General features: G+C 36.7%; 3 protein-coding genes across 3 annotated transcripts; 1 reads left to right on the top strand and 2 right to left on the bottom strand.

Annotated features, from left to right (window-relative positions):
- Nucleotides 1–4,811: 4,811 nt before the first annotated feature.
- LOC106351622 (1-aminocyclopropane-1-carboxylate synthase 9-like) lies at nt 4,812–7,638 on the bottom strand. The gene is made up of 4 exons (XM_013791399.3): nt 6,474–7,638; nt 6,253–6,384; nt 6,016–6,176; nt 4,812–5,931 (listed from the first exon to the last, which is right to left on the bottom strand). The coding sequence occupies exons 1-4, from the start codon at nt 6,618–6,620 to the stop codon at nt 4,959–4,961; spliced, it is 1,413 nt and encodes a 470-aa protein (XP_013646853.1). The 5' UTR covers nt 6,621–7,638; the 3' UTR covers nt 4,812–4,958.
- Nucleotides 7,639–14,179: 6,541 nt separating this feature from the next.
- On the top strand, nt 14,180–16,649 carry LOC106347395 (pentatricopeptide repeat-containing protein At3g49710-like). The gene has a single exon (XM_013786922.3). It carries the CDS (start codon nt 14,439–14,441, stop codon nt 16,602–16,604), a length of 2,166 nt encoding a protein of 721 aa, XP_013642376.1. The 5' UTR covers nt 14,180–14,438; the 3' UTR covers nt 16,605–16,649.
- LOC106347396 (probable pectin methylesterase CGR2) lies at nt 16,589–18,663 on the bottom strand. The gene is made up of 7 exons (XM_013786923.3): nt 18,445–18,663; nt 17,976–18,114; nt 17,836–17,875; nt 17,715–17,753; nt 17,230–17,604; nt 17,085–17,140; nt 16,589–16,949 (listed from the first exon to the last, which is right to left on the bottom strand). Exons 2-7 carry the CDS (start codon nt 18,096–18,098, stop codon nt 16,797–16,799), a joined length of 786 nt encoding a protein of 261 aa, XP_013642377.1. The 5' UTR covers nt 18,099–18,114; nt 18,445–18,663; the 3' UTR covers nt 16,589–16,796.
- Between the last annotated feature and the right edge of the window lie 9,080 nt (nt 18,664–27,743).

The raw sequence follows: 27,743 nt of genomic DNA, 5'->3' as shown, positions 1-27,743 counted from the left end.
TTCTTCTGCAGCAACAGTACCACCTATGTCTCCATATCGTTTTTGCCTCCTTTTCGTCGACGCCATTGTGGCATTCTTCTCACCGTCTCGCTGTTTTCATCTCCTCCATCTCATCGCCTTCGTTGCAAAAGCTTGATGAGCAACAATGGCCAGTTTTGGTTTTATCGTACATCAGGTCCCTAGACATTTGAATATATTGATTTTTGACCCATACGTTTCTGATTTGCAAATATACCCTTTCAAATTGATTTCACACTTTTTTAATTGTACAGACCATACTTTTCATAATTATAAAACAGGTCTTCGAACTTTCTGGATGTTTTCAATTCGGCTCTTAACTTTGCAGGGTGTACCTGTGTACAAATATACATATTCAAATATAGATAGATTGACACATTGACACACCGTACACGTGGATAAACATGCAACATAGTATACATGTTCACACTTATTTGTGTATACTACCACATTGTGCACCTCTACTATTATCACTTTCCATTATATATACACAAATCAAAATCAATTCTCAGTATATACGAAAAGTATCACTTACATACAAGACTATCACCCCTGCACACATGTGTTATATGTGCACACATGTACACATCTTCCATTTATTTTTGTAAACATGTATACTATTATCATGGTTGATTGTACATGGTTAATTGTATATGACTATACACCAGATGTCATGCATTAAAATATTGAGAACTATGCTTAAAGAATATTGATCGATTGTGTACATTGTATAATGTAAATTTAAGATTCATGTTAGTGTTTACATGGTAGAACATAAAAAATATTAAGAGAAAAGAAGATATAAAAATATTTATTTTCTTAAACAAAATTAGTCAAAATAGTAGAATTATCTGAAACAAAATTTGTACTAGGCATTGCTTTGGGTGATGTAACGATTTCGATCTTTTGTTTGTCTTGTGTAATCAGTATTATTTTCTAAGTTAACTATGCGTACACATGTACACCTTATCTTGTGTACACTACTATATCGTATAACCTTTCTTATAAGTACACAAAGCAAAACATATTTCCAAAAACATTAACTAATGTGCATGTATATAACTTGATACACTGGTAGCGTAATACAAATATACATATTCAAATACGGATAGCTTGATACATTGCCACATTGTACACGTGGATAAACATGCAACATAGTACACATGTTCACACTTCTTTGTGTACACCACCACATTGTGCACCTCTATTGTTATCACTTTCGATTATATGTACACACCACCGCATTTAACCATTTACATTGCATTTGGGTGTTAATTTTGTATATGCATACTAATTTGAGTAAAGTAGAGGCTAACTTTGCTCTTTTGGAAGTTTGTGCGAAATTGAAAAGTAACTTTGCAAAAGAAGAAGTTTTAAGGCCAAATTGTAAATATTCTAAATCTAAAGGACCAGTCGTACAAATATCAGAAACTTGATTTGGGAATGGATCCCTTTGTGGTTCCACAGGTCATGTCCCGGTGTGGTTCGCTGACTGTTGCAGAGGAGCAGTAGGTCACGGAGCCGATTGAGCCTGGTTGAATAAGAGACCAGCGGTGGTGAATCATTAATAGGTGGTGGATCGCTTCGGAATGACCCGGTGACGATGAGGGGTTTCAGACGCTCATGAAAGAAGGCACGACAGAGGTTTATGAGTCACCAACTTGAAAACGCAGAGGAAGATGAACCACGAGGGTGAGGAGAGTGACGACCTAGCACTGACGGGGACGACTGTCGGACTCTCCGACGAGAGCTTGTCCCTGACGAGAGCTTGTGTCCGACGAGAGCTTGGCGACTTCCTCTTCATCACATGGAACAACAAGGATGAAGAACTAAGTCCGAGATAGAGGGAGATCGCAGTTCACCATAGGCTCAACGACTGGCCTCTAGTGGTTCATGCCACACATCGGAGGAGAAGCTTGAAAAAAGAAAATATTTACGGTGGAGATCGTGATTTACAGGAGGCTCAACGGCGGAGCTCTATCGGTTCATGCTATGTAGCCAAGGAGGAACTCCGAGATTGACTGTTCCGATGGGGTTCGTCGGATTAAAAGATGTATGGCGGAGATGTACTTTAGATTAAAAGTAAAAGCTAACCACCTAACTACTGATTTTTAAATTTCAAAAAACCAACCAAATGAAAACATGACATGTTAAATAGCAGCAACTGCCTAGAGTTTAGAGTGTTAATAAAACTTGTAAATGACTCTTCTTTGCTCAAATATGGCATGTTAATGTGTTTCTTTCTTTTTTTGAGAAAGATAATGTGTGTTCTTTCTTACTTTCTAGGAAAATGAAGTATAATAAGGATCTGGACACATACCAATCAATGGGAGATATAATTCCTATTTGTGAAGCTACCATCCGTTCTATAAACAACCGACCAGATTGCTAATTGTTATAGATATTGTTGGTGATCTAAATCTTATCGAAACCAACTCACAAATCTCAAAATCTAATAATTTCTTTCTTGAACAAGAGCATATTGCGTATATATGGTCGATGATAAATACGACAAGCTCTGGCTGGGTCGTATGCAACTAAGGTACACCATTGATTGCAAATTAAAATTCTCTGAACACATGAATATCAACTAAAATTCTCAAAATCATTTTTATGTGTCGATATTATTATTTTTACTTGGGAGTATACCATATTTTATACAAGCCGACGACCAAAACATTGCTCCTCACATGTAAGGATTTCTCCGTCGCTACGAGCGGGTTCACCGCGTTTCATACAAATAAGGGAACACGATCGATATTATGTGTTGAACAAAAAAGAAAAAAAAACGATGTGCTGCTAGAGCATGATTAACCGAGATTCTTAATTTGAAATTCTTAATTCATGATTTGACATCTTTTTGTTTTTTTTTTTTACATTTTTTGGCTAAGAACAAACTATTATGTCTCTTATTTAAAAAATGATTCTTAGTTTTTCTTAGTTAAAAGCTAAGAAACAGTTCTTAACCGAAACTAAGAACTCCACTTTAAGAACCCGAGTTAATCATGGTCTTAGATTTATTTTTATAGTTAATTGACGAGTAACATTATAACTTTTGTATGGTTTCGATGATTTCGTTCGTACTACGTACTATCAACAAAGCACATGGCCTTTTCAAATTATTATCTAGAGAATGTTAGTTTTATATATATATATATATATATATATATATATGTGTATATATCATGTCTACATGTACCTATTTAAGATTATAATCTACGACCGGTATATGATAAACCAGTAACAATAGATTGAATATGTCTATGATAATTATAAAATGATAATTGATAGTTTCTCAATTGACGACTTTTTTGGATTTTAAATTGCTACTATTGCGAAGTTGACAAAAATAAAATACTACTACTAATAAAGTATACATTCTTTCAAAATGATTGGACTATTATAGACTTCTCCAATCGAAAGAAATAAAATGACTAATGTATGCAGATAATTCTAACAATCGTTGCATCATATGACATGGCTCATAATGTAATATACCTGCAATCTTGCCCACATTATAGCATATGCATGTGCATTTATAATTGAACCTGAAATATGAATCCGTATTCGACTCAAAACCCGATATATGATAAGAATTGTATTAGAGAAATATCCGAATGAAGCCTAAGAACTAGGCCTGCGACTTCGGTTTTCCGAAACCGAACCGAACCGAACCGTCGGTTTTCGGTTAACCGAAGTTTTTAAAAAAAATTCCGAAATAAACCGAATGAAATTTCGGTTCGGTTCGGTTCGGTTATCGGTTTATTTCGGTTTTCAATTTTATTTCCGAAAATAACCGAATTTTTAAATTTTCGGTTAATTTTGGTATAATTTTTTCAAAATATTCGGATATTTTCGGTTAAATTCGGTTATTTCGGTTAAAGTCGGTTATTTTTGGATTATTCGGTTATTTTCGGTTCGGATTTTCGGTTATTTTCGGATATTTTCGGTTATTTTCGGTTTTTAAATTTTTTTTTTTTTTTTTTGAAAATCAAAAACCGAACCGAACCGAACCGAAAACTGAATTAATTTTCAAAACCATACCGAATTGAACCGAATTGAAAACCGAACCGAACCGAAAACCGAAAAAAACCGGTTCGGTCCGGTTCGGCCCATTCGGTTCGGACAAAAATCCCAGGCCTACTAAGAACTATGTGTTTTGAATATTGAGCACTATCTGAGGGAAATCCGATTTTTTTTTTGTCCACATTTTCACCAGATGAAAACCCATTTGTTTTCTCTTTTTTTCTTGAAACACATGTTTGATGAAGAGATGAGAAATTACGGTGCTGAATATTGCAATTGAAATCAATCTTTTACTTAGCTCGGACTAATGTAAATATATAAATTATTTTGGAGAGAGAAAACTTTTGTACCAGATTTTTTGTTCATTCAAAAACTCTCAAATATTTTTGGATATTTAGATAGTATATATTTTCATTACAAATCAAAATTTGAATATTTTCGTGAACCTGTAAACATCAAACTTTTTCAACATTCATTAACTTTCAATGAAAGCTAAAAAAATTAACTCTTTGAGATGTAGAGCTGCGTGTGTATCCATGGCTAATATTTTTGTATACTGCAAAAGAATTGTCAAACTTTATGAGATGTAGAGATTTACAGATAAAATTAACTCTTACATTTGTATGGAACACATGCAGTTTTCATTGACATTACAAGATGATATATTTTTATATGATAGCTATTGCAAATCAAAATTTGGACAGTGCACTTATCTAGTAACACTCCACCCAAACAAAAAAAATTGCAACAGTACAAATATGAATAATTAATAAAACATAGTTATATGAAAACACAAATATAGTGATATAAATATTTTGGAAAATGTTGGGACATTTTCCAAAATATTAAAAAACGGATTATTTTTATAAATGTGAAAATTTGCTGTGTCTCAAACTTGGGACGAAGAATTAATTTCATCGTTCATCAGGTACACGGTCGGTCCATGAAACCCGGAAAACCCAGTTAGAGACAGTTCTCTTCCTCAAACTCTTCATCCTTTCATGACTGCTTTTTGAAATCAATCTGTTACTATCGGTTGACTCTACGTATTCTTTGAGCCTTTTCATCGCCAAATCGAGTGTCTCTTCACTCATATTGGCGAAACAAACCCTAAACCAACCCGGTTCAGTACAATGGCACGATGAACCGGGTGAAATATTCAGTTTCACTTCGTACACAATCTTCTTCCAAAGCTCAAGCTCTGCTTCGAACGTGTTTGTGTCCAAGAGATGCCTCATGTCGACCCAACAAAACAAACCAGCGTTGCTTTTAAGACAAGTAACTCCTGCGGCTTCAAGACCGGACACGAGTTGCCTTTGACGAATCTTGAGTCTTTTCTTGTTTTCGTTGAGGTATGTACCTGTGAACTTCTTGTCTGAAAGCAATGCAGAGAGAAGGTATTGTGTTTGGGAAGAAACGAGACCGAAACTCGACATTTTCGTCGCGGCCGAAACAACCATTTCGTCGTTGGAGTATATTGCTCCAACTCGAAAACCGGGTAAACCGAGATCTTTGGAAAGACTGTAAACGACATGGACTCGTTTGGAGACTTCGCTGTCCTCGAGTTTCTTGTCTTTTAAGACATCCATGACGCTAACGAATTGTTCAAACCCAAAAACGGTACCTGAATAGATCTCGTCGCTTATGAGATGAATGTTTTTGGAGGTAATGAAGTCAACGAGAAGGTTTAGTTCTCTTCTGGTCAACATCGTTCCAAGTGGGTTAGATGGGTTTGTAACAAGGATCCCTTTGACGTTAAGATCGAGCTTCTGAGCTTGCTGATAAGCTTGTTGAAGAGCTGACTCAGTGATTTGGAACCCATTAGAGCTCGAGCAATGAATCGGTACGATCTCTGCTCCGGTTCTCCATTTCAAATCCCTATCGAATCTGTACACATAAAGGAATCAAACGTCAACTAAGGTTTCTTGGGAGACAAGTAAACTACATATCAAATAATGGTGTAGAAATTACCCTGGATAGTAAGGAGTGGGTAAAAGGAAAGCATCTCCAGGTTCTGCGAGACAAAACATGAGAGTTTCGTTGGCAGAGGTTGAACCAGCAGCTAGAACAATCTTTCGTGGGTCAAATGTTACTCTATTCCCTCTTATTTCCTCCATAAACTCTGCCAAAGCCTATATGGACAGGTAGACCCTATTAGTTTTACTTGCGTCTTGAACTATGAAGGAGAAATTGTTTTTAATTGCTTACTTTCTTGAATTCGGGTAGGCCATGATAATCTTGGAAGAGAGCAAGCTCTTTGAAAATAGACTGGCCGTCCTTCTTGAGTCCGGCTGCGTCTGGATTCTTAGCTAACCATGTCTCTATGAGATCAAAACATAGCTGCATATAAAGAACATCATATTAAGTACCAGAAAAGATAGACTAATTAATATTTTCCATTGGTCGAAAAACCAAACTTATATATTTACCTGATTTTCAGCAAGACCCATTTGAATAATCCCATTAGGGTTCTTGATTTCGTCATATGGGTTCTTCTCGTATTCTTCCCATCCCAAGAAGTAAGATGAGTCTTGTCCATGAGCATTGCTTGTCACTTTTGTCGACAGCTGTTTCATTTTAAAACTACAAAAATAATTTTTGGTTGAATGAGAGATGAACAATGAAGATATATAAGAAATTGGTTGTTAAAGAGAAATGATGAATCAAGAATCAGTTCAAAAAAAAAAGAGAAATGATGAATTAGGGTTTAGTTTGGTGGTGAAGAGTGAGATGTGGAATGTAGATGCTTGAGGTATGTGGGAGGTATATATATTGTTTTCTCTTTGAAAAATTGTCTCGCCATGTGAGAGACAACTTCCGTTTTTTACTTGACTAATCTAATAATTTATCAGCTATCATTTATTGTCTTTATGAAGTTAAATATTCAAGATTTGGTCCTAAAGAATATTCAAAGTTTCTTCATTTCTTGTTTTAGTTATATGAATTATTATATAAACTGACATTTTGCTTATGTTATACAAGTCTGAACATATCTTTTTGAATCTAAACGTATGATTTTGAATCTAAACATATCTTTAAATATCTTTCTGTATAACGTTCAAATTGCAAAATACATCAAATATTACATTTTTAGATTTATAGAATGGCCTATTAAAAGTGGAAGAAGTAGACTAAAATGCCATAAAATTAAGAGTAGAAAATAATACACGCGCTAATAAAAACGGTAAAAATGACACAGGATAAAATGGTAAAAATTAGACTAGTATTTAGTAAGTTTTACATTTGGTCCAATAAAACGCGTTTTCCGTCACAGCCCATACCTGACAATCTGACATGACACCGGATTAGCGACCAAATATATTTGTAGATCGAATGTCACGATGATGTGTTGAGGGGTTTTCACCTCGTATTTGGCGAGTTGTCTGGAATGTGTATGTATATTATGATTTTTTGGCGGAAATGTTAATGATAATTACGGTTAAAAAACGTTTTGAACTGATTTTTTCATACCTTCAAAAATGTATTAATAAAAATCTAGGGTAGAGGTTAATATGTAAAAATGATTATGGCACAATCAATATATTAATGTTAATTAAGTTATTCAGAACTCACAAATATGCAAATGTAATTAGGGATATTGTTTGTGCAAGATGTGGTGCGGAGGAGGAATCGATCAACCATGTATTTTTTGAATGCCCTCCTGTACTTCAGACGTGAGCTCTTTCAAAAATTCCAACATGTCCAACATTGTTTCCAACAAGTTTTTTTTTTGTGAATATGGATCATCATTTTTGGAGAGTTATTCCACAGATGGAGAATCATCAGTTTGTATGGATACTATGGTATATATGGAAGGGAAGAAATAATAAAGTGTTTAGTAATATGGATGTGGATCCGTTGGATACCCTTAAACTGGCTGAAACGGAATCAAAACTTTGGGCTGAGGCTCAAATTTTGAATGATAACAAGAGGATCCAACCGGTAGGGGCAATGATTCTTCCGTCAATCCCAGGAAGATGGTGTTTTATGGATGGTTCCTGGAAAGAAAATAATATTTTTTCAGGCCAAGGATGATATAGTACTCTAGAGGGATTTGCGGGTTTGATGGGTGCAAGGAATGTCCGGGCGTCACTTTCTCCCCTTCATGCAGAAATGGAAGCCTTGTTATGGGCAATGGAATGTATGAAAAACTTACGATAATTTCAGGTTACGTTTGCAACGGATTGTTCTCAATTGGTGAAGATTGTTTCAACACCAGAAGATGGTTTCAACACCAGTTCTCAATTATTTGGAGGATATAAACAACTTGAAAGAAAGTTTTTCCCACGCAGAGATTATCTATGTATCAAGAACGCAGAACAAGAAGGCGGATAGCTTAGCCCGTAGCGCTAGGAAGGAAACGTCTTTTGTAGTTCACATGGATCAAGATCTCCCAATTTGGTTCAGAGAGTCTATATGAATCTGTAAAGTGGATGACAAAAAAAAATTATTTTTTTATTTATAAAATCCGTATCTAAATTAGTTGCTGGAAACAGATACTAGCAAGACCTTTAAATTGGCTACCTTAAATAATTGATAAGCCGAAGAAAACGTAAACCATATTTACCGACAGAAATGGAATTTGCTCAACGCATGTCACATATAATGTATGATGATAGACTATAATAATCAAGCTAAATATACATAGCATAACAAGAAAATAAGGTGAAAGATCTTGAAAGTTGAAACCAATATCTATAGCCGATGGATGTCCAGATTTTCAGGGGTCGTAGTTCGTTTCTAAGTTTGATTCGTCAAATAACTAAATGATGCGAATATTCATTATTACTGTTCTTGCCAGACATACAGAAAATGAAACAATTTAAAGAACAAAAAAGTTGTTAATATTATGAGATTTCATCCATATCTGCAACGAAAACTCTTCTTTTACTTACAAAAAGATATGTATGGTTGGAGGATAATCATCGAATTTTATTTAGTTTAGGGATTTTATTTTATTTACTTAGTAGAGTTATAAAGACACATTAGATTTTGATCTGCGCTTGAAAGCACAGATTTTTTTTGTTATAACAAATTTTGATATAAATTAGTATTTTGTGATTGTTTTACATTATTATGTTACAAAGTCGAATTATATAAAATAGTTAATTTAAAAATATATATAATTCATGAATTACTTTATTTAGAATGATGTATAAATCTTATGTAATTTTCTCCTATGTATGGGTATTTTACATGGATCCCGCAAAACCAAACCAAAATCAATTCGAACATATTGATTCACATCGGGTCTAGAGAAAAATACATATATTTTTAGAAATAGGTCTCTGTTCGTGTCTGAAACCTATCCGAAACTCGTTTGGGAGCCAAAATACCCAAAATATTTGTGTATATTAGATATATTTGTGTATTTTAGATATGTTTTTGGTATACATATATTTTTGAGTTTTTGGTTTGAGTTTCCGATTATAGTTTTGGATTTTGAGTAAAAATTCAAATTTTAAAAATATATTTTTGGGTATTCAGATACAATTTTGGGTATTCTTAGGTTCCTCGGGTTAGATTCCGGGTACAATTTTAGGTCTTTTGAGTATTTTTTAGATTTTTGGGTATTAGTTTAGTTTTTTGGATATTTTTGTATTACGAGTATTTTTATGTTTATCGAGTTTTATTTGAGTCATAAATATCTGAGCAGATCAATACCCGTTCTGTACAAAAAATAACAGATATTTATAGGTATTTGAATTATGGAACCGGAACCATCCAGATCCGAAAAAAACGATTCGAATCCAAATAACTTTTTTCTAAATACCTAATTAGGTCCAAAAACCTAGACCTAGCAAAATTCATTGATTCGTTTAATAAAATTTTGGGTAAAAAATACTTTTGAGATTTGATCAATAATGTTTAATAGGACATGGCTCATTTATATTTCAAAAGTTGATCTCGTAAGAAAATTTTGATCTAATGGAGGAGGATGGTATATATGATAATGACCCTTACATATTGAAATTCCGGTGCCATTTATATCAAATTTATATATGTTAAATTGAAAGAAGTTGACTTAAGAAAAATAACCATTTAAAACATTTCATATATGTAGTCATGATCTTATTAAAGTGGGTGATATTTATTTAAATATTAAAGGATATTATTTGGGTGCTATATAATAGGAGATAGTTAATAATATTTAGTTGTATATAATAGGTTGGACCAAAAAATAAATAGGTGTAGCAACTTTGTGTAAGTAGATTTTTTAAGATTCCTTTATTTTTTAATAGTATTGAGACATTAGTTTCATATGATGAACATTCATATGTGCTGCATCTCTTTGAGATTAGTACGGGTTTTTCGTAGATTTGGAATGTCCTCATGTTAATTCACAAAAAACATATAAATCTGAATTTATGTGTTTCTAGCTCGTAATTAAATAACAATAAATAGAATAGTCCATGTTTATCATACAGTGCTAGAATTCCATTATAGCTTTTTGGTATATAATTTTAACAATAACAGATTAGAATGGTGTATGTATGCGTGATGCAAGTTCTGATCCATCCAAGCTTTTTCTCATTTATCTAAACTATTAAAACATGATTACAAATAGAAAATACTCTTTAATTCTTTTCAATATTTACAAGTGAATACTATTGGAATTAAACACAACTTTTTTCTTTTTTTATAAACCAATATTAACGTATGCGTGATTACTAAACCATAAAATATTAAACCAATTATAAACCATTCAATACACGCTGTTTACCTATCTTTGTTTATAATTATTATTAGACACAATTACAAAACCATTACTTAACCATAACATCATGATTCCAATTTCCTACAAAAAATTATGATTCGTTTTATATGACATGTCTTCGCGGAATGCTATGCGTAGACATGCCATATAAAACATATATGTAATATAGTAAATATTATATATCTATAGTATTAGAATGAATATAAATTATTTATTTATATAAAAAAATTACACCCGCCCGGTCAAAGGCTAGTTTTCTTTACGTGTGTGTACATTTGAAGAAAATCTGCGGTAGATAGTTTATCCATTGAATGGCAATGCCATCAAAAAAGTTATCAATGTATCTTTTTTTTTTGGGGTAAAATTATCAATGTATCTTTTGTATTCCTTGTTAGTTGTTACTATGAAGATAAAGTTTAAACATTACGTTTTATTGAATAGATGATGCTATTAGGATTTTTTTTTTAATTTAGCATCAGATGAATATTAATAATATAATAATTTAGTACATATATAAATATAATAAAATATAGCATATCATTCTTTTGAGTTTTCAAAAATTTATGGTTTAATACTATTTGCTACGTACTTAGCATTCTAAATGCCCTTTAGTAGAATCCACCACCATATGATGATTGTGGCAAGTTGGCAACGCCTTATTTAAGTATTATGTTGTTTATTATTCATATACAATTATTAAAAGATATTTAAAAAAAAAACATTTAGAAGATAACTGTTCTTCGAATGCTCTTTGTAGTTTGTTCAATGGTTTTATATAGAGTTTTTGGTAGATAATTTACATTTAATAGATATAAAAATTAACGATAATTATATATAGTTTGTTTATTTTATTTAATAATATAAGATTTTATATTTATATCCAAAAATAAAATTTACAGTTTTTTAAAATAATAAATTTTACAGTTAAAATTTTTTAATTTTAATTATTCACATTTTAAATATAATTTAATATATATATAGAATTAAAAATTATTCATTATTTTCAATTAAAAAACTTTATGTACTTATATATTATAAAAATAAATATATTTATATTGTTGAGAAATGAAAAATTATACATCATATACTATTTCTATCATAACTAGATCCTTTCTTTGCTCTACGCGCAGATAATATATTTAAATTTGTTACATTTATCATTTTTATTTTTATGTGAATTTTTATATATTAAATTCTATATACCTAATTTTTAAATTTGATTTTTTAAATATTTTTAGTTTGAAGTAAGTATTACTATTATATGTAACACAATTAACTAATAAAATATGAAGAATCAAGTCCGAGATTTTAGAGTTATGTAAAAAATATATAATTATGTATAGAATATAAATTATCTTAGTTTCAAAGATCGGAATCTCATCTCGAATAAATTCACGAAAAGAAAAAAATACTCCAATAACCTACTTAAAATATAAAACCCCCTTTAAAAAATGTACTTAATAATATATTTTTACGTGTAATAGTTGAAAATGACAATTGAATATCGATATAGAATATTATTTTAATATATCGAATGGTAAAATATAATTGTAATAAACAAATTTGAGTTTTGTAATATTACATGAATTAGAAGTCTTTAAAATCTAAAATCTATTTTATTAACATAATTTATTTTTATTCATTTATTATTTTGACGTTACAAAATATTGCTTTAGTTTTATTTGTATATTAATTTTTTTAATAATTTAGTTTCTTTTTGAGTAATTTTAAAATTATCAAGAATATAATATATTTAAAATTATTTATTTAAATATATCCAATTATGATGTCTTATTTTTATGTGTATTTGCGTTGAGCATATTTAATTTGTAGTTTGTATATTTAATAACACCTTGTTGCGTGCCGTTCTATGGTTTTAATAAATATGTTGTCATTTCATTTTTATTACTACTAACATGTAATATATTTTTTCGTATATTTTCTAACTCTTCATGCTGGCACTTTTTAGAATCATTTTAATTAGATAATAGGTTTAAAGATGTAACTGAAACTGTGTATGTTGTAAATTTAGATTTTTTAGTGTAACTGGAAACTATCAATTATGGAAATTATATTATGATTTTATTTTACTAAATTTTTCTTTCTGTGTATATTTTTTGTTTTATTTTGTATATTTACAATTTTATTGCCTTATTCTTTAATTGCAGAGAATTGTTATTTCTAATTTTTGTTTCATATACCTTAAAAGTCTTCGGTTTGATTTTTGTTTATTTTCTTTCTCCAATTACAATGTACAGTTCGACCGTTTCTTTTTTTCTGGGATCAAACTATTAATATCATCACATAGAAAATCTTAAACTCCAAAAATGAAGTGAGTATTTGTGCTAGAAAAAACTGATATAGTTACGAATATAGTGAGATATTATAATATTAAAAGGTATGGAAACTCTTCTCTGTTGTCCTACGCTGAACATAATTAAGTTGTTGTCAATTGATTCTATATTTTTGATAACTAAAAATACATCTTTATGTATTACTTACACCATCTTTAATTGGTTTACGGTTCAACCATTTCTAATATAGTGAGAGTAACATAATATTAGATGTTGATTATCTCCTTCCAATTAGGAATGCACAGAATTAGAAAAACTCAAGGTGAGACCACTTTACAATTTTGTCCTCATATTTATATGAAGTTAGTTTATAGATTACTCTATATGATTTAAAATGTAATCAGTTTTAATTCAAATTTGTAATATTTAAAAGTTATTACTTTAGAAAACTGTCATTTAATATATAAATTTAATCAATTACACAGTAATTTACATAATTTAATTGGCAACACAATATCCAATAAATATAAAGTTACATTGAAATATAAAAATAATTTATATAGTGAAACAAAAAATAATTTTAAGCCATTATATTATAAAACAAATGGAATATTCACCTTATATTGAAACATTAGAATAGTAAGAATCAGAAAAGCTGAAATCTCAACGTCGATCATTTACATCGGCCTATGCCTTAGACCATCTCCAATGTATTCTTCTAATTTTTTTCTCTAAAATAGAGGAATTTCATAATAGAGATGGATTTGTCTGCGATGTATTTTTCTATTTTCTCTCCTGAAAAAGAATATTTTTTATATATTCTTTTCTAAATTTACAAATAATACTTTTTATTTGTGAAAGTTGAAAACCATCCCAATTTATTTTAGTATTTTATAAAATTATAATATTCTTTACACTAAATATTTCTTTACAAACTATTATGTAAATAAAAAATATAATTATATTTATATAAATAATATATTTCACTAAAAAAACATTTTCAGTTATAATTGTTTAAGTAAAAAGTTAAAGAATTATTTTGTAAAAACAAATAGAGAAGGTGACATAGCAAAAATATAGTTTTTCATTGACCGATTATTTTCGCCTATAGAAACACTTTATGTAAGGATTATATCCTTATTTTATTACTTGTTTGATGTTATACATAAATTATTATTACTCTACCAATCAATACCGGTATTGAGTCCAGAAAACATATAAATGGGCTTTAAATAAAGATCAAGCCCAAATCAATTCCGAAAATAGGAGACGAAACTAAACTTTTACTTATTTAGCTGACTTCTTCGAAAAAAACACAGAACCGGCAAATGCAAGGAACAGAGGAGACATACAATATCTGGGATTCACTTTGTAATCACTAGATGAACCAGACACAATGGACACTCAAATCTTTTCGAGACCTTCTTCTGAAATGCGTTGCGGAGAGAGATCTCTTCACAGGGAAAACCCTTCACGCTCGCTACGTGAAATCCCTCGTAGCTTCTTCCACTTACCTCTCAAACCACTTCGTAAACCTCTACTCCAAATGTGGACGCCTCTCCTCCGCACGTGCCGCATTCGACTGCACGGAACAACCCAATGTCTTCTCTTACAACGTAATCGTCAAAGCCTACGCGAAAGACTCGAAAATCCACATCGCACGGCAGTTGTTCGACGAAATTCCTCAACCAGACACGGTCTCTTACAACACCCTCATCTCCGGGTACGCTGATGCTAGAGAAACTGTCTCCGCGATGATCTTGTTCAAGAGGATGAGAGAGCTGGGTTTTGAGGTTGATGGGTTTACGTTATCAGGGTTGATAGCAGCTTGTTGTGACCGCGTTGAGTTGATAATGCAGCTTCATTGTTTCGCTGTGTCGGGAGGTTTTGATTCTTACTCTTCTGTGAACAATGCTTTCGTCTCGTATTACAGTAAAGGAGGGCTTTTGAGAGAGGCGGTGTCTGTGTTTTACGGGATGGGTGAGTTAAGAGATGAAGTTTCATGGAACTCGATGATTGTGGCTTACGGGCAGCACAAGGAAGGAGCAAAGGCTTTAGCTTTGTATAGAGAAATGATCTTGAAAGGGTTCAAGATCGATATGTATACATTGGCAAGTGTTTTGAATGCTCTCACGAGCTTGAATGATCTGATCGGTGGTTGTCAGTTCCACGGTAAGCTAATCAAGGCTGGATTTCACCAAAACTCACACGTGGGAAGTGGTTTGATCGATTTCTACTCGAAATGTGGAGGTCGTAACGGTATGTCTGATGCAGAGAAGGTGTTCCAAGAGATTCTATCGCCGGATTTAGTTATCTGGAACACGATGATCTCAGGGTATTCAATGAACGAGGAACTCGCTGAAGAAGCTGTGAGGAGTTTCAGACAGATGCAGCGTATAGGACATAGACCTGACGACTGCAGTTTTGTCTGTGTCTCAAGCGCTTGCTCGAATCTCTGCTCCACTTCTCAAGGTAAACAGATACATGGCTTGGCGATCAAGTCACACATTCCTTCGAATAGAATCTCTGTGAACAACTCGTTGATCTCCATGTATTACGAGAACGGGAACCTTCAAGACGCGAGGCGAGTGTTTGATCGTATGCCAGAGCTTAATGCTGTAACGTACAACTGTATGATCAAAGGCTATGCACAGCACGGGCGTGTAACAGATGCTTTGCTCTTGTACCAACGGATGCTGGACTCGGGTATTGCGCCTAACAATATAACCTTTGTAGCCGTTCTTTCAGCTTGTGTACACTCTGGTAAAGTCGCTGAGGGTCAGAACTACTTCAACACCATGAAGGAGAGGTTTAAGATCGAACCAGAGGCTGAGCACTATTCTTGCATGATTGATCTTTTGGGAAGAGCAGGGAAGCTAGAAGAGGCGGAGAGATTCATAGACTCGATGCCGTTTAAGGCAGGCCCTGTTGCTTGGGCCGCGTTGCTCAACGCTTGTAGAAAACACAAAAACATAGCTCTTGCGGAGAGAGCAGCTAAGGAGCTTATGGCGATGAAACCTAACGCCGACACGCCGTATGTGATGCTAGCAAACATGTATACGGATGCAGGAAGATGGGAAGAGATGGCGGCGGTGAGGAAATTAATGAGGTCGAGAAGGATAAGGAAGAAGCCAGGATGCAGTTGGATAGAAGTGAAGAAGAAGGAGCATGTATTCGTGGCGGAAGATTGGTCTCACCCAATGATACGTGAAGTGTGTGAGTACCTAGAGGAGATGATGAAGAAGATGAAGGAGCTTGGGTATGTGATGGATAAGAAATGGGCAATGGTGAAGGTGGATGAGGCGGGAGAAGGAGAAGAAGAGATGAGGCTAGGACATCACAGCGAGAAGCTAGCCGTGGCGTTCGGGTTGATGTCGACAGGACATGGAGAGGAGATAGTTGTGAAGAAGAATCTCAGGATATGTGGGGATTGTCACAATGCGATCAAGTTCATGTCTGAGGTTGCGGATAGAGAGATCATTGTACGGGATAACCTTAGGTTCCATTGCTTTAAAGATGGCAAGTGTTCATGTGGGGATTATTGGTAATAATGATTGATTTAAACTCAATAAGAAAAAAACTGTGTTGATGGATACAACATGACAAAAAAAAAAAACTGACTTGTTACAAAATACAAGGAGAATATCGCTTACGCTATTTTTTGTTGTTCTTGTTTCGCGAGTGGCTCTACGTGTGAATATGCTTTAGTGTGGAACAGTAGGGGGCTTGGTGGTGACTTGTTAATGTAGTGGCTTAAGGTGGAAGACTTGGCAGGCTGGTTTGTATGATCCTTTGGATACAGCCTGTTCAAACTTCTTGCTTGGTGCTTCGTTTTCTTCTAAGGATGTCTGGACGAAGAAACGGTTCCACCACGATGCGCTACGCATTTTAGCCTGTAGTAGGAAAAAATAGTGCCGGTATAAAGTTTGTATACTTGTTGAATGCAACTTTCAAAGTCAATGTGTTTGAACTATGCTAATAGTACTTATAAACTAACGAGTAAGGAGAACATGATAAAGTAAACTTACGGGACGACCGAACTTGGACAATTCAGCAACTTTAGCTCTCTGCTGACCAGGGAGACCTAGAAACAGTGTAAGTTCAAAAGAGTTAGAAACCAAAACTTAGAATGAAAACATTAGTTATCCTCAAACAAGTTTGAGGCAACATTACCTGCAAAAAGAACTACACCATCTGAAGCAACCCTGGCGAGTTCAGGAACGGTCTTGTTCAGGTACTTGGGAGAGAGATAATCCAGAGCATCTGAGACGATAACAAGAGAGAAGGATTTTGGGCGGTAAGGCAGAGGGAACTTGATATCAGCGACACGTACAAGGCCTTTGCTGACAAGACTCTTGCAGTGAGAATCAGCATCCTCGATGTCATAGGGTTCGATACCCCATGCTTCAGTCTCATCTTCTTTCAATAGAGTGGAAACCACAGAGCATGTCTCAGGGCCTACGTGCAAGACCTTGCGCATCCCATCTCCGTAAGCCTTCTTCAGAACAGAAACGGCTCTTTGGACTTCGGCTGTGCAAGAATAATCACCTGCGAATTTTATAACAAAACAGAGTTCACACGTTCAGAAAGCTGCTAAGATCGCTAAGGCATTTAGAACATCTCGAAGTAAATGTAATGAAAATGAGAACAAGGGTTACCTGTAACCTTGCTGACTTCTTTGATACTTTTAAAGATTCCTGTATTAAAGAAATATGAGAAAAATCACTACCTGAGAGGTGTACGTAATGCAAAAAAAGACTTAATTGATCATACACATACCTGGACCACTGTAAGCGTAACCTATGAGTAGGCAAGCCCCCTGGAAATCGACAAATGATGAACAAGAATTGATATTTATATTTAGAAAAATGTATACAATTCCATTTAAGAACTTGAATGAAGCATTAAAAGAAGCATACCACAAGAACAAGGCAAATAGATAGCAGCGGAGAAGATCTAGACTTGGAGTGCAAAGCTCCAGCAAAAGGGAAGCTTCCACCATCTCCTAAACGCCGTGTTGAACCTACTTGCCTTCTCGCCATTACTAGCAAGCTCAATCTACAAAAGCACACAGAAAATCTATAAATACCAATGATTTCAACATTGAATGGCATAAGCAACCCACCACACAGAAATCGAATACTCAATCTAAGCTAATTCGAGATCCGATACACCTATCAACGCAGGAACAGATCCATCAAACAACACATAACCTTGAAATCCATCAGATGCCACCACAAAATTAGCTGCGTTCATTCTCCATTTTTAGAAACAACGAATTTGAATATAAACAAATAAGATTAACGATAGATCCATCAAAACGAATTAACGCGAGACGAGCGGAGACCGATATGATTTAAAAAGAAGAAGAAGGAGAAATGAATCTACCTCTTGGATCAATATGTTAGAGGATGAACAATGGTGTTTGGGATCTAAGATCTCAGATCCGAGAAAATGCGTCTTTAACACCTCACTGCAATTTACTAAAGGAGGGGAAGAAGAAGAAGCTTCGCAAGTGTTATTGTCACTGCTATCTACTTATATATACTCGCGTCTTCAAAGCGCGTACGGCTATGACGCGCTGTCTTGAATACGACGTCGTAGTGACGGCCATTTAACAAAGCTTTTTTAACCCAACCTCTTGCTGTTTTCCGATGCATAAACGACACACGCTTCTGCATTTATGGAGAAATTCTACAGTTTAATTTATTTATAAAATTGTTTTTTAATATTTATATTTTTTTAAGAAATTGATTTCAAAATTTATTTATTTCTAAAATTATTATTTTGGATTTTTGTCATACTGTTTGTGGTTTTGTGTATTGAAACTTTCTGTACCAATATTTTTACCGTAATATATTATTAGTGCAAATATATAAAATATTATTTTGTTTATTTTCTTTTTATTTAAAATAAAATATATCTTAATTTTTTTATTATTTTAGAATATTTTAGTATTGTTTTGTGACATTATATATAATTTATATCTATATTCTGAAATATGACTATATATAAAACTTTTAAATATCTACTCTCTCATTTCCCAAAAATAAGATTTTCTAGAGTTTTCATGTTAATTAAGAATATAAAATAAATTTACAATTTATTTTTAATACATTTTCAATAACTATCCACCAGTAAAATTTAATCAATTCAAATATTCATAATTATTGTTTCTCAAAAGTACTTTAAAATATATAGAAAATTTATTTTTGTGAAATAAGAATAAACTCTAGAAAATCTTACTTTCGAAAACAGGGGAAGTATTATTTTATTGTTTTATGAAAATCTATATTATTAAAGCAAAATCCCTAATAGAATTTTTCTCTTAGTTTTTAGAGTTATTTACAAGAGAATGTCACTCCTAAATTTATATATATATTAACTAATTAATATCAACCAATTAATTTAGAAAATATTTCAAAACTTAAAAACCAATTAAATTAATTAAATTTGCTCTCTCTTTTATTATTGTCTTTTTAAAACGTGCCACTATTTTATTATCCTAAAAATTATTTACAGCATTTAAAAAAAAACTTATTCACTATAACTTTTTATATAATATTGCTTTTCAATTTTATGTTTTTGATAACACGAAACTAAACATTATATATTTTTATTTTTATATATGTTTGAAAATGAAAATTTAGTATTTATAAATATGTCAGAAATACCAGAATATGTAAAAACAATACCTCAATAAAAAATCTATTGATTTTTATAAAATCCTTTAACTAAACACATCAAGAAAATTTTGGGTAATTTGTGAGAACAAAATTATATTTGAAGAAAAATATTTTCAAAAATATTTTTATCATTAAAAACTATATACATGTTTAAGATATTAAAATCATTTTAAATTAATAGAAGACGGATCTAAATACAAAAATTATACTATTTTGGTTCTTATATATGTATATTTATATAAAAATTTATATATATTTAGAAAATTTATAATATACACAAACTATATATGTTAACATATACTATATACATGTTATATATGAATTGTCAGATTTTTTGTTCAACCACGGATCTGAACCGTATATGTAAACACTGATAAAAAACTATAAATTCATGCATATTTTATCAAAATTATCAGAAGAAAATATGCGCGGAAATCAAAATCTAATCTAATCTATTAAAAGGGAAATACAAATTTAAATTACCCTTTAGTTTTGCAAGTTATTTACAATGACATGCCACTGAAGTTATTAATTAACCTATTTTTTTAGGATTTTTTGTCTTTTCCTTTTTAATTAATGCATTTCCAAAATCAAATTCTAACTAAAAAAAACATGGAAACAATAATTTATAATCTAACTTTTAGTATTATTTATCTTTTCCTATTTTATTATATATATATGTGTTTGGAAATATTTAATTATATATATATATATATCGTAGTTAAATACATATATTATATGAGAATTTAGGTACGTGTTCGGGTACGGATCAGTTTTTTGAGTATCAGATTTTTAGGTTTAAAATTAAACTTTGTTCGAATATGATAAATTTTTGGACGGGGTTTAGACTTGGATCATTCCGGGTCCAGATAGATTTGTAGAAACCTAAAAATATCCAAATAATTTATGTGTTTAGAAATGTCTTTATATCATTTATAAAAAAATAAAAATTAATACGCGCACACGCGTGCGGGTGAATGTTGGGGTCAAAAACGGTTACGATGGAATTACCACCCGAAAATCCTCGGAGATCGTATTTCCGAAAGAGTTAGTAAAAGAAGAGATGTAATTTTCGTAAAAATAACCTATACGAGGTTTTTACGAAGAAGTATCCTTTCGGATTCAAACCAAGCAAACCAAGCTCGGTCGCTACGTATACACGCCGTCCGGTCGTTACGTAGCAACCAAACCCGAGCCAAGCTCGGTCGCTACGCAGCGACCGAGCGATCGTCCCGCTCGGTCGCTACGTAGCGACCGAGCTCGAGCCAAAGCTCGGTCGCTACGTAGCGACCTAGCGATCGTCCCGCTCGATCGCTACGTAGCGACCGAGCTCAAGCCAAAGCTCGGTCGCTACGTAGCGACCGAGCACTTGTCTCGCTCGGTCGCTACGTAGCGACCGGACTCGAGCCAAAGTTCGGTCGTCGTGTAGCGATTGAACCTTTCCGAACATCGATACGATACTAGTCTTTGCATTCTCGTCAAACCTTCGAATGCTATCTCCCGAAGACCGTAGCGAGCTCAGTCCTTGTTTCCCGCTATTCTAATTCATCGATCAAACTTCGCGGATTAGAAACCGCGGAAAACTCGTAGTAAACGTGTCGAGTCAAAAGACGGCCCAAAGGGACCTAAAACACGACTCGAGGCCCATCCTACGATTTTTCCTAACCAAAAGCCCGTGAACCACAGCATGGTTCACGCTTGGCCCACGAAGAAGGATAAATGTCAAGTTTCCGCGGATAAATACGGAAGTTTCGAAAATAATTGTGAAGATCGGGAAAATGGAATATCTCCATTTTTATGCTATGACGGCTTAAGGGCAGAAGAGTAAAAGCGTAAACCGACCTTGAAGCTAGTATATAAGGAGTCCTAGGCGAGGAGCAACGGGAAGAACTTTTTCAGAGCAAACTTAGCACTTAGAGCAATTTAGGCAATTTTCCGTTTTTGTTATTTCGAGCTGCGACTCAATTAGGTTTAGCCGTCTTAGGGTTGCTAGAACTAGGAATCTCGCCGACAGCTCTCGAGCCCAGGCTTATACCTTGTTGTAACGCTCATACGCAGATTCAGAATAAGATCTACTTTGCTCTCTTTTCGATTTCTTATTTTTATCGTTGTTATTCTCGTGTTCTGATTGCTTGACGTGTGGTAATTAACAGATATCCGGGTCCTCTGGGAAATTAAGGTTTTCCTAGTTTCCTTATTTAAACGGAAATCGACAGTGTGAATTTCGGTTCCCACAGTTTGGCGCTAGAGGGAGGGGCACTTACGGATCAATCTAACCCGCAAAAGCCACACACAATCTGACATGTCAACCAACGACGCAGATAACGTGCAAACTCCTCTTAATGGAGGCAGCGGCACCGATCTCCACACTCCAGTAGCGGACGTATCCGCGGCCAACGCGCAAGCCAACGCCGCGACGCTCGAGGAGTTCAAAAAGATGTTCGCCACCTATGAGAAAAGGTCGGAAGAACAGGATAAGCTCGTGAATACCTTGACCAAACAGGTTGAAACCTTAACGGCAAGGACCCAAGCTATCCGTCCCCGCGGAACCACCAAAATCCGCGGGAAAGGCTCGACTTCGCCACCCCACTCGATAGAACAGGACTCGCGCGGGAACGACCTTCCGGTCAAAACCCTAGCGAAAAATCTCCCGTCGAAAAGGGGAACCCTGAAAATCTTCCGCCCCCTGCAAAGGACTCGGAGGATAACGAAGCCGAACACATTGACCTGGATCCTAGCGATGTCTCCAACGACACCGACGAGGATGTCGACAGACATCCAAGAAGGACCAGAAGCCGATCCGCTCGGGAAGGCTCCCCGTTCGAAAAACCAATGACGGAAGAAGAAGAAGTCGCCTATTGGAACGAACAAGAGGAGCTGGCCGAAAGGCAAACCGAGCTCACTCGCAGTAAACGCCGACAGGCTCGGAAATCCACTGACGAGACATCGGATATCCGCGATCTTCGCGACTACATCACTAAGACTGCGGCAGAAGTGAGAGCTGTAAAGTCTCAAATCCATCATGCTACTAGTGCTGCCCCCGAGATCGATCGACTGCTGGAAGGAGCTCGAAAGACCCCCTTTACCAGTCGCATTTCGGACATGAGGGTGTCCGATCCGGGAAAGATCAAAGTACCGAAGTACGATGGTACGGCCGATCCAAAAGCGCACCTTCAGGCTTTCCACATCGCGATGGGTAGAGCAAGACTGAAGGACGGCAAAAAAGATGCCGGCTATTGCCGCCTGTTCGTCGAAACGCTCGAATGGTTCGCACTCGAATGGTTCGCACGCCTTCGTCGCAACACCATCGGGAGTTTTCGACAGCTCGCATCGGAATTCCTCAAACAGTACTCTGTATTCATAGACAGGGAAACCTCCGATGTTGACCTCTGGAGTCTCTCCCAGAGGGAAGACGAACCCCTCCGCGAATTTATCAGTCGGTTCAAGCTGATAATGTCCAGGGTCAGCGGGATAAGCGACAAAGTGGCCATCGACGCGCTGAGAAAGACGCTCTGGTACAAGTCGAAATTCAGAAAATGGATAACTCTCGACAAACCGCGAACGATCCAGGACGCCCTCCACAAAGCAACGGACTACATCATAGTCGAGGAAGAAACTAAAGTCTTATCGCAAAAACATAAGCCGGCAAGACCATCCTCGAAAGACGCAGATCCGAAGGGGAAAAAGAAGAACTCTCGTAACGACAAGTACGTCCATCACGAGGGGGAAGATCTCCAAGGGGCGCATAACTATGCGATCAGTTCGGATCAAGGCCGGACCACGGGCAACACATGGACTCGCAATCAAGGGTATGACGAAAACACCTTCTGCGAGTTCCACCAATCCCGAGGACACTCCACGACCAATTGCAAAGTCTTGGGAGCAAGACTGGCCGCGAAGCTACTCGCTGGAGAGCTTTCGGAAGTAACTAGCGTCAAGGATCTCATCCTCGATTCTGATCGGCCTCCAAAGACGGATAGAAATCCGCCCGCTGAAAAATCCCCTCAACGAAACCATCCTGGGGATAAACGCGGTAGGAGGCCGGATGACAAAGGGAACGATAACAATCGTCGCAGAGTCAATATGATCATCGGAGGATCACAATACTGCGGCGATACCGTGTCGGCCATCAAGGCTTACCAACGGAAGGCAGAGTCAAGTGCAAATTGGCCTACATGGTCTCCTCCTCGAGACGGCCAAAGTTGCTCGATCACCTTCACGGAGGAAGAAGCCGGCGGTATCGACCAACCTCACTGCGACCCGCTCGTCATAGATCTCGTCATACGAGATTTAGAAGTCGGAAGGGTACTCGTCGACACGGGAAGCACGGTCAACGTAATCTTCCGCGACACTCTCAAGCGGATGAGTATCGAACTCGGAGAAGTAATTCCGACGCCAAAACCGCTCACGGGTTTTTCAGGCGAAGTGTCGATGACTCTCGGATCAATCCAATTGCCAGTCATGGCCAAAGAGATCACAAAAATCGTCGAATTCGCGGTAGTCGATCATCCCGCTATCTACAACGTAATCATGGGAACCCCATGGCTCAACGCCATGCAGGCAGTTCCATCAACCTACCACCTGGGTCTCAAGTTCCCAACGCCGAGCGGAGTCGCGGCCATCTGGGGATGCCAAAAACAGTCGCGACTATGCTTCCTCGCGGAGCATAAGTTAAGGCAAATCACGGCTTCCACAAACGGCAAACGCGCGAAGATAGATCGATCTTCAGCCAAAAGCGCCCCGGGAGAAGACGAAGTAAAATCGTCTATCAACGCAAACGCATCGAACGTCGAGGCTCGACATAAATCCGAAGCCCACGCAACAACTCAACCGGAACATCCGGAAAATAGCGTCGACCCAGCCACGATCGACACGGTCAAGGCGGACATCGCGACATCTACCGCCGAGTAAGAACACTCGCGGCATGAAACAGAACTACGAGATGGCTTGATCCTCGAAAGGGGTACGTAGGCAGCTCGTCAAAAGACGAGTTCAGCTATCCCCCTCTCTAAAAAGGGGGGGGAGTGGGTGCGTATACTCGTATACTCCCACTTAGAAAAATCTTCATTATTGTAATCGAGTTTTTAGAAACTTCAAAAACTTTTACTACAATATACGTTGTCCTTTTTATCGAAAACGTTTACGCTTCAGTAAAACACAAAAGAAACTTTCAGGACACGCCTGAAAACGTTAAGACTCTTGTCTGCGGCCCCTTCCGGCCCAAAAATCGTAAAGATTATCATCTTTCAAACACGCAAAAATACACGCATAATCCTCGAAATAACTGCGAGACGTCGCAAAAGTTAAAATTTGAGGACAATGCTAACAAATTGTCCGAACGCGACCACCAAAAACCTTACACCCCGTTCGTCGATTGGCCCCGACGAACACGCCAGCCGTCTTAAACAAACGCAATCCGATCACTCTTTTGATCTTTAAAAACGTCCAGCACAAGGACAAAAGCGCGCTACAACAAAAATCCGAAATTTTGGTTTAGCACTTCCAGTTGATTCTGAGAAGATGCTCGATTCGTACCATACAAGTCATATAAGCCGAGAACATATCGCGGACTTTAAATCGGTGCGAGTCAGGAAGAAATCGCAACAGGAAAAACGATAGCCGGCTAGTCACCGCACAAACCTTAACCGAAAGTAAACCTAGGTCTTGCCCTAAACCCAACGCTCTGGTCTCAAACATCTCAAGGCATGATATCTAAAAGATACGAGATCATAAACCATGTCTCTCCGTTCGTATCTCAATGTTCTCGAAAATCGTAAAGATAAGTAAATTTTTACGAAAATCACGAACGAACCAACAGATTGAACGTCTAATCAGAACTACATACGAGACGACAACTCGTATTTACTTCAACCCTACTCAGGAAAACTCGAAACAAAACATTTATCATATAAATAAACCGCGTAAAGCGGCAAGGGATTCAAAGCCACCAACGGCCAGTCCCGGAAATACAAATACGGCCATCTAGGCCTAAATGAAATCTAAATTCAAAGGGCCACACTCGGCCGAAAACAAGAATAACTGATCCATCCCTCATGATCCAAAGTCAAAGTCCCCGGACAACGAAGCACCAAACGCATCCGCGGGACGATCCACTTCCTCGCCACCATCGGGAAAACCGGTCGGAACCTCCTCGGTATCAGGGGAAACCGGGATGGAATCCCAGAACCCTTGAATCCTCTCGTCAATCGGAGGGATAAGCGCCTCAGCGTGGGCACGGTCACTCATCCCACTCTTCATCAAGCTCATTTCCTCTTCAAACACATAGTCATCAGCTCGCGTCCTCCAAAGACTTCCGACCGAACCACGGCACTCGCGAAAGTCACCCACCGAGGTAAAGGCATTCTTGAGGTTCCCGTACTCAACCTGGAACTGAGATGCACGAGTCTTCATCACCTCGATGATTTCTCTTTTGCCTTTCCTCTCCGCTTTACGAATAGCCCGCGCATGATCACGAGTAAGCTGCGCCTCTCGCTCCAGCATCTCGCCTTGCACGCGAGCGAGATCCCGCTCCGCTTTCTCCGCCTTGAAGCGGTAGACCATGGCTTCTCTATGGCCCGCCTCAATGGCCGAGCCCAGCAAGCTCAGGCCCTGCAAAATCGATTGGCATGTTATAAATATATACATAGGACAATCACCAAAAAATTCTCAAAAAAAAACTAACCCCATTGATGATGCGAGATCCTTCCGCAACGACTCTCGGCCTCGCCGATTCTTTCGTAGGAGGAGGAGCATCGAAACCCGATGGCAGCCCAGCAAAGAAATCATCGAAATCCGGAATAGGGGCCTCGCTCGAACCGCTCCCATCGCCGTAAGCAAGGTTCGGATCCCATCCTGGAAGCATAGAGTCATCCATCGAAAACTCTATGTCGCCAAGATCGACATCTTTTCCCTTCCAAGAGCTCGACTCCGGCGCAGCTGTCGGAGCTTCGACGGGATTCTGGTCGTCGGGTTCGGAGTCGCTTCCCGTGTCCGCATCCAAAGCAGGACCGGGTTGCACGAATCTCAGTGCCTTCTGAACCCTCTTCGGCGTAAAAGAAGTCCAGAAGAAGGGACCATTCCTGAGAAGATCCCTCACCGAAATGATGTCCTCGGGGAACGGAGCAAAAGGGTTGATGAAGGGACGATCATTCGGCAACCTCCGGAACAATGGAATGCAACTCTCTTCGACGGATGCAGCGTCTATATGGACAAATAAAAAGAACTTCTTCCACGAGTTGAAGTTCGAAATAAACTTCTTAACCACTGACATAAATTTCCGAGGGACCAACCTATGCTTATCCGTACCCTGACAAGTTGAAGCCTCAAAAGCGCTTCATAATGATCGACGGAAAGGGAAAGGCCATGCTCGTAGCTTAGGATCAGGATCCCAATAAGGTGCTGAATGGCAAGGGGTGTCAACTGACTTATCGCAACTTCGAAACGGTCCAACACTCGGACGAGAATTTCGGGTATGGGGAACCAGAGGCGACAACGCACTACGAACGCCTCATAACAAGTAAAGTAACCCTCCGGGGGGTTGTTAGCACATTCCCCGCGGCAGGGAACCCGGAACTCCACAGCATCCGGGATGTGGTAGAACGATCGCATCGTCGCGAGAAACTCGTCAGTAGTCCTGCTTGCATCCTCTTCCTCGACTCCACGATGGACCAGGACCGGGAACGGCTTCTCCTTGGGAGGGGTCAACGAGCCATAATGAGCAACCCACCATGCCTCGTTCTCGGCAGGATGCACCGAGTGAGGCACGAACTCCATCTTCGGAACGACGAGCTCTTCATAAGGACTCGCGGACGAAGACCCTTTTTTCGCAATCTTTTTCTTGCTCGACATCTTTACACTTCTCTTGAGAGAATAGAGGAAAAGGGTGGAGAGAAAGATAGAAAGTTTTTTGAAAGATCTTAGAGAAAAACAAGAAAGCGAAAAAATTATGGAACAAGTTACCTCTCTTCTTATAAGACATGAGGATTTACTATTCAAGCTCGG

Source organism: Brassica napus, chromosome A6 (assembly GCF_020379485.1).
Source record: "Brassica napus cultivar Da-Ae chromosome A6, Da-Ae, whole genome shotgun sequence".
Classification (NCBI taxonomy): domain Eukaryota; kingdom Viridiplantae; phylum Streptophyta; class Magnoliopsida; order Brassicales; family Brassicaceae; genus Brassica; species Brassica napus.
Note: the sequence above shows the minus strand (reverse complement) of the source record. Positions and strands in the feature narration are given on the sequence as shown.

Excerpts from the sequence above, each read along its gene's own strand:
- LOC106347396 (XM_013786923.3), bottom strand. The coding sequence starts at position 18,098 with ATGGCGAGAAGGCAAGTAGGTTCAACACGGCGTTTAGGAGATGGTGGA. Across the intron at positions 17,754-17,835 it reads TTACGCTTACAGTGGTCCAG|GAATCTTTAAAAGTATCAAA; the intron begins GTATGTGTATGA and ends TCTTTAATACAG. Across the intron at positions 16,950-17,084 it reads TGTCCAAGTTCGGTCGTCCC|GCTAAAATGCGTAGCGCATC; the intron begins GTAAGTTTACTT and ends TTCCTACTACAG.
- LOC106351622 (XM_013791399.3), bottom strand. The coding sequence starts at position 6,620 with ATGAAACAGCTGTCGACAAAAGTGACAAGCAATGCTCATGGACAAGAC. Across the intron at positions 6,385-6,473 it reads TGGGTCTTGCTGAAAATCAG|CTATGTTTTGATCTCATAGA; the intron begins GTAAATATATAA and ends CTTTATATGCAG. Across the intron at positions 5,932-6,015 it reads CCCACTCCTTACTATCCAGG|ATTCGATAGGGATTTGAAAT; the intron begins GTAATTTCTACA and ends TTATGTGTACAG.
- LOC106347395 (XM_013786922.3), top strand. The coding sequence starts at position 14,439 with ATGAACCAGACACAATGGACACTCAAATCTTTTCGAGACCTTCTTCTG.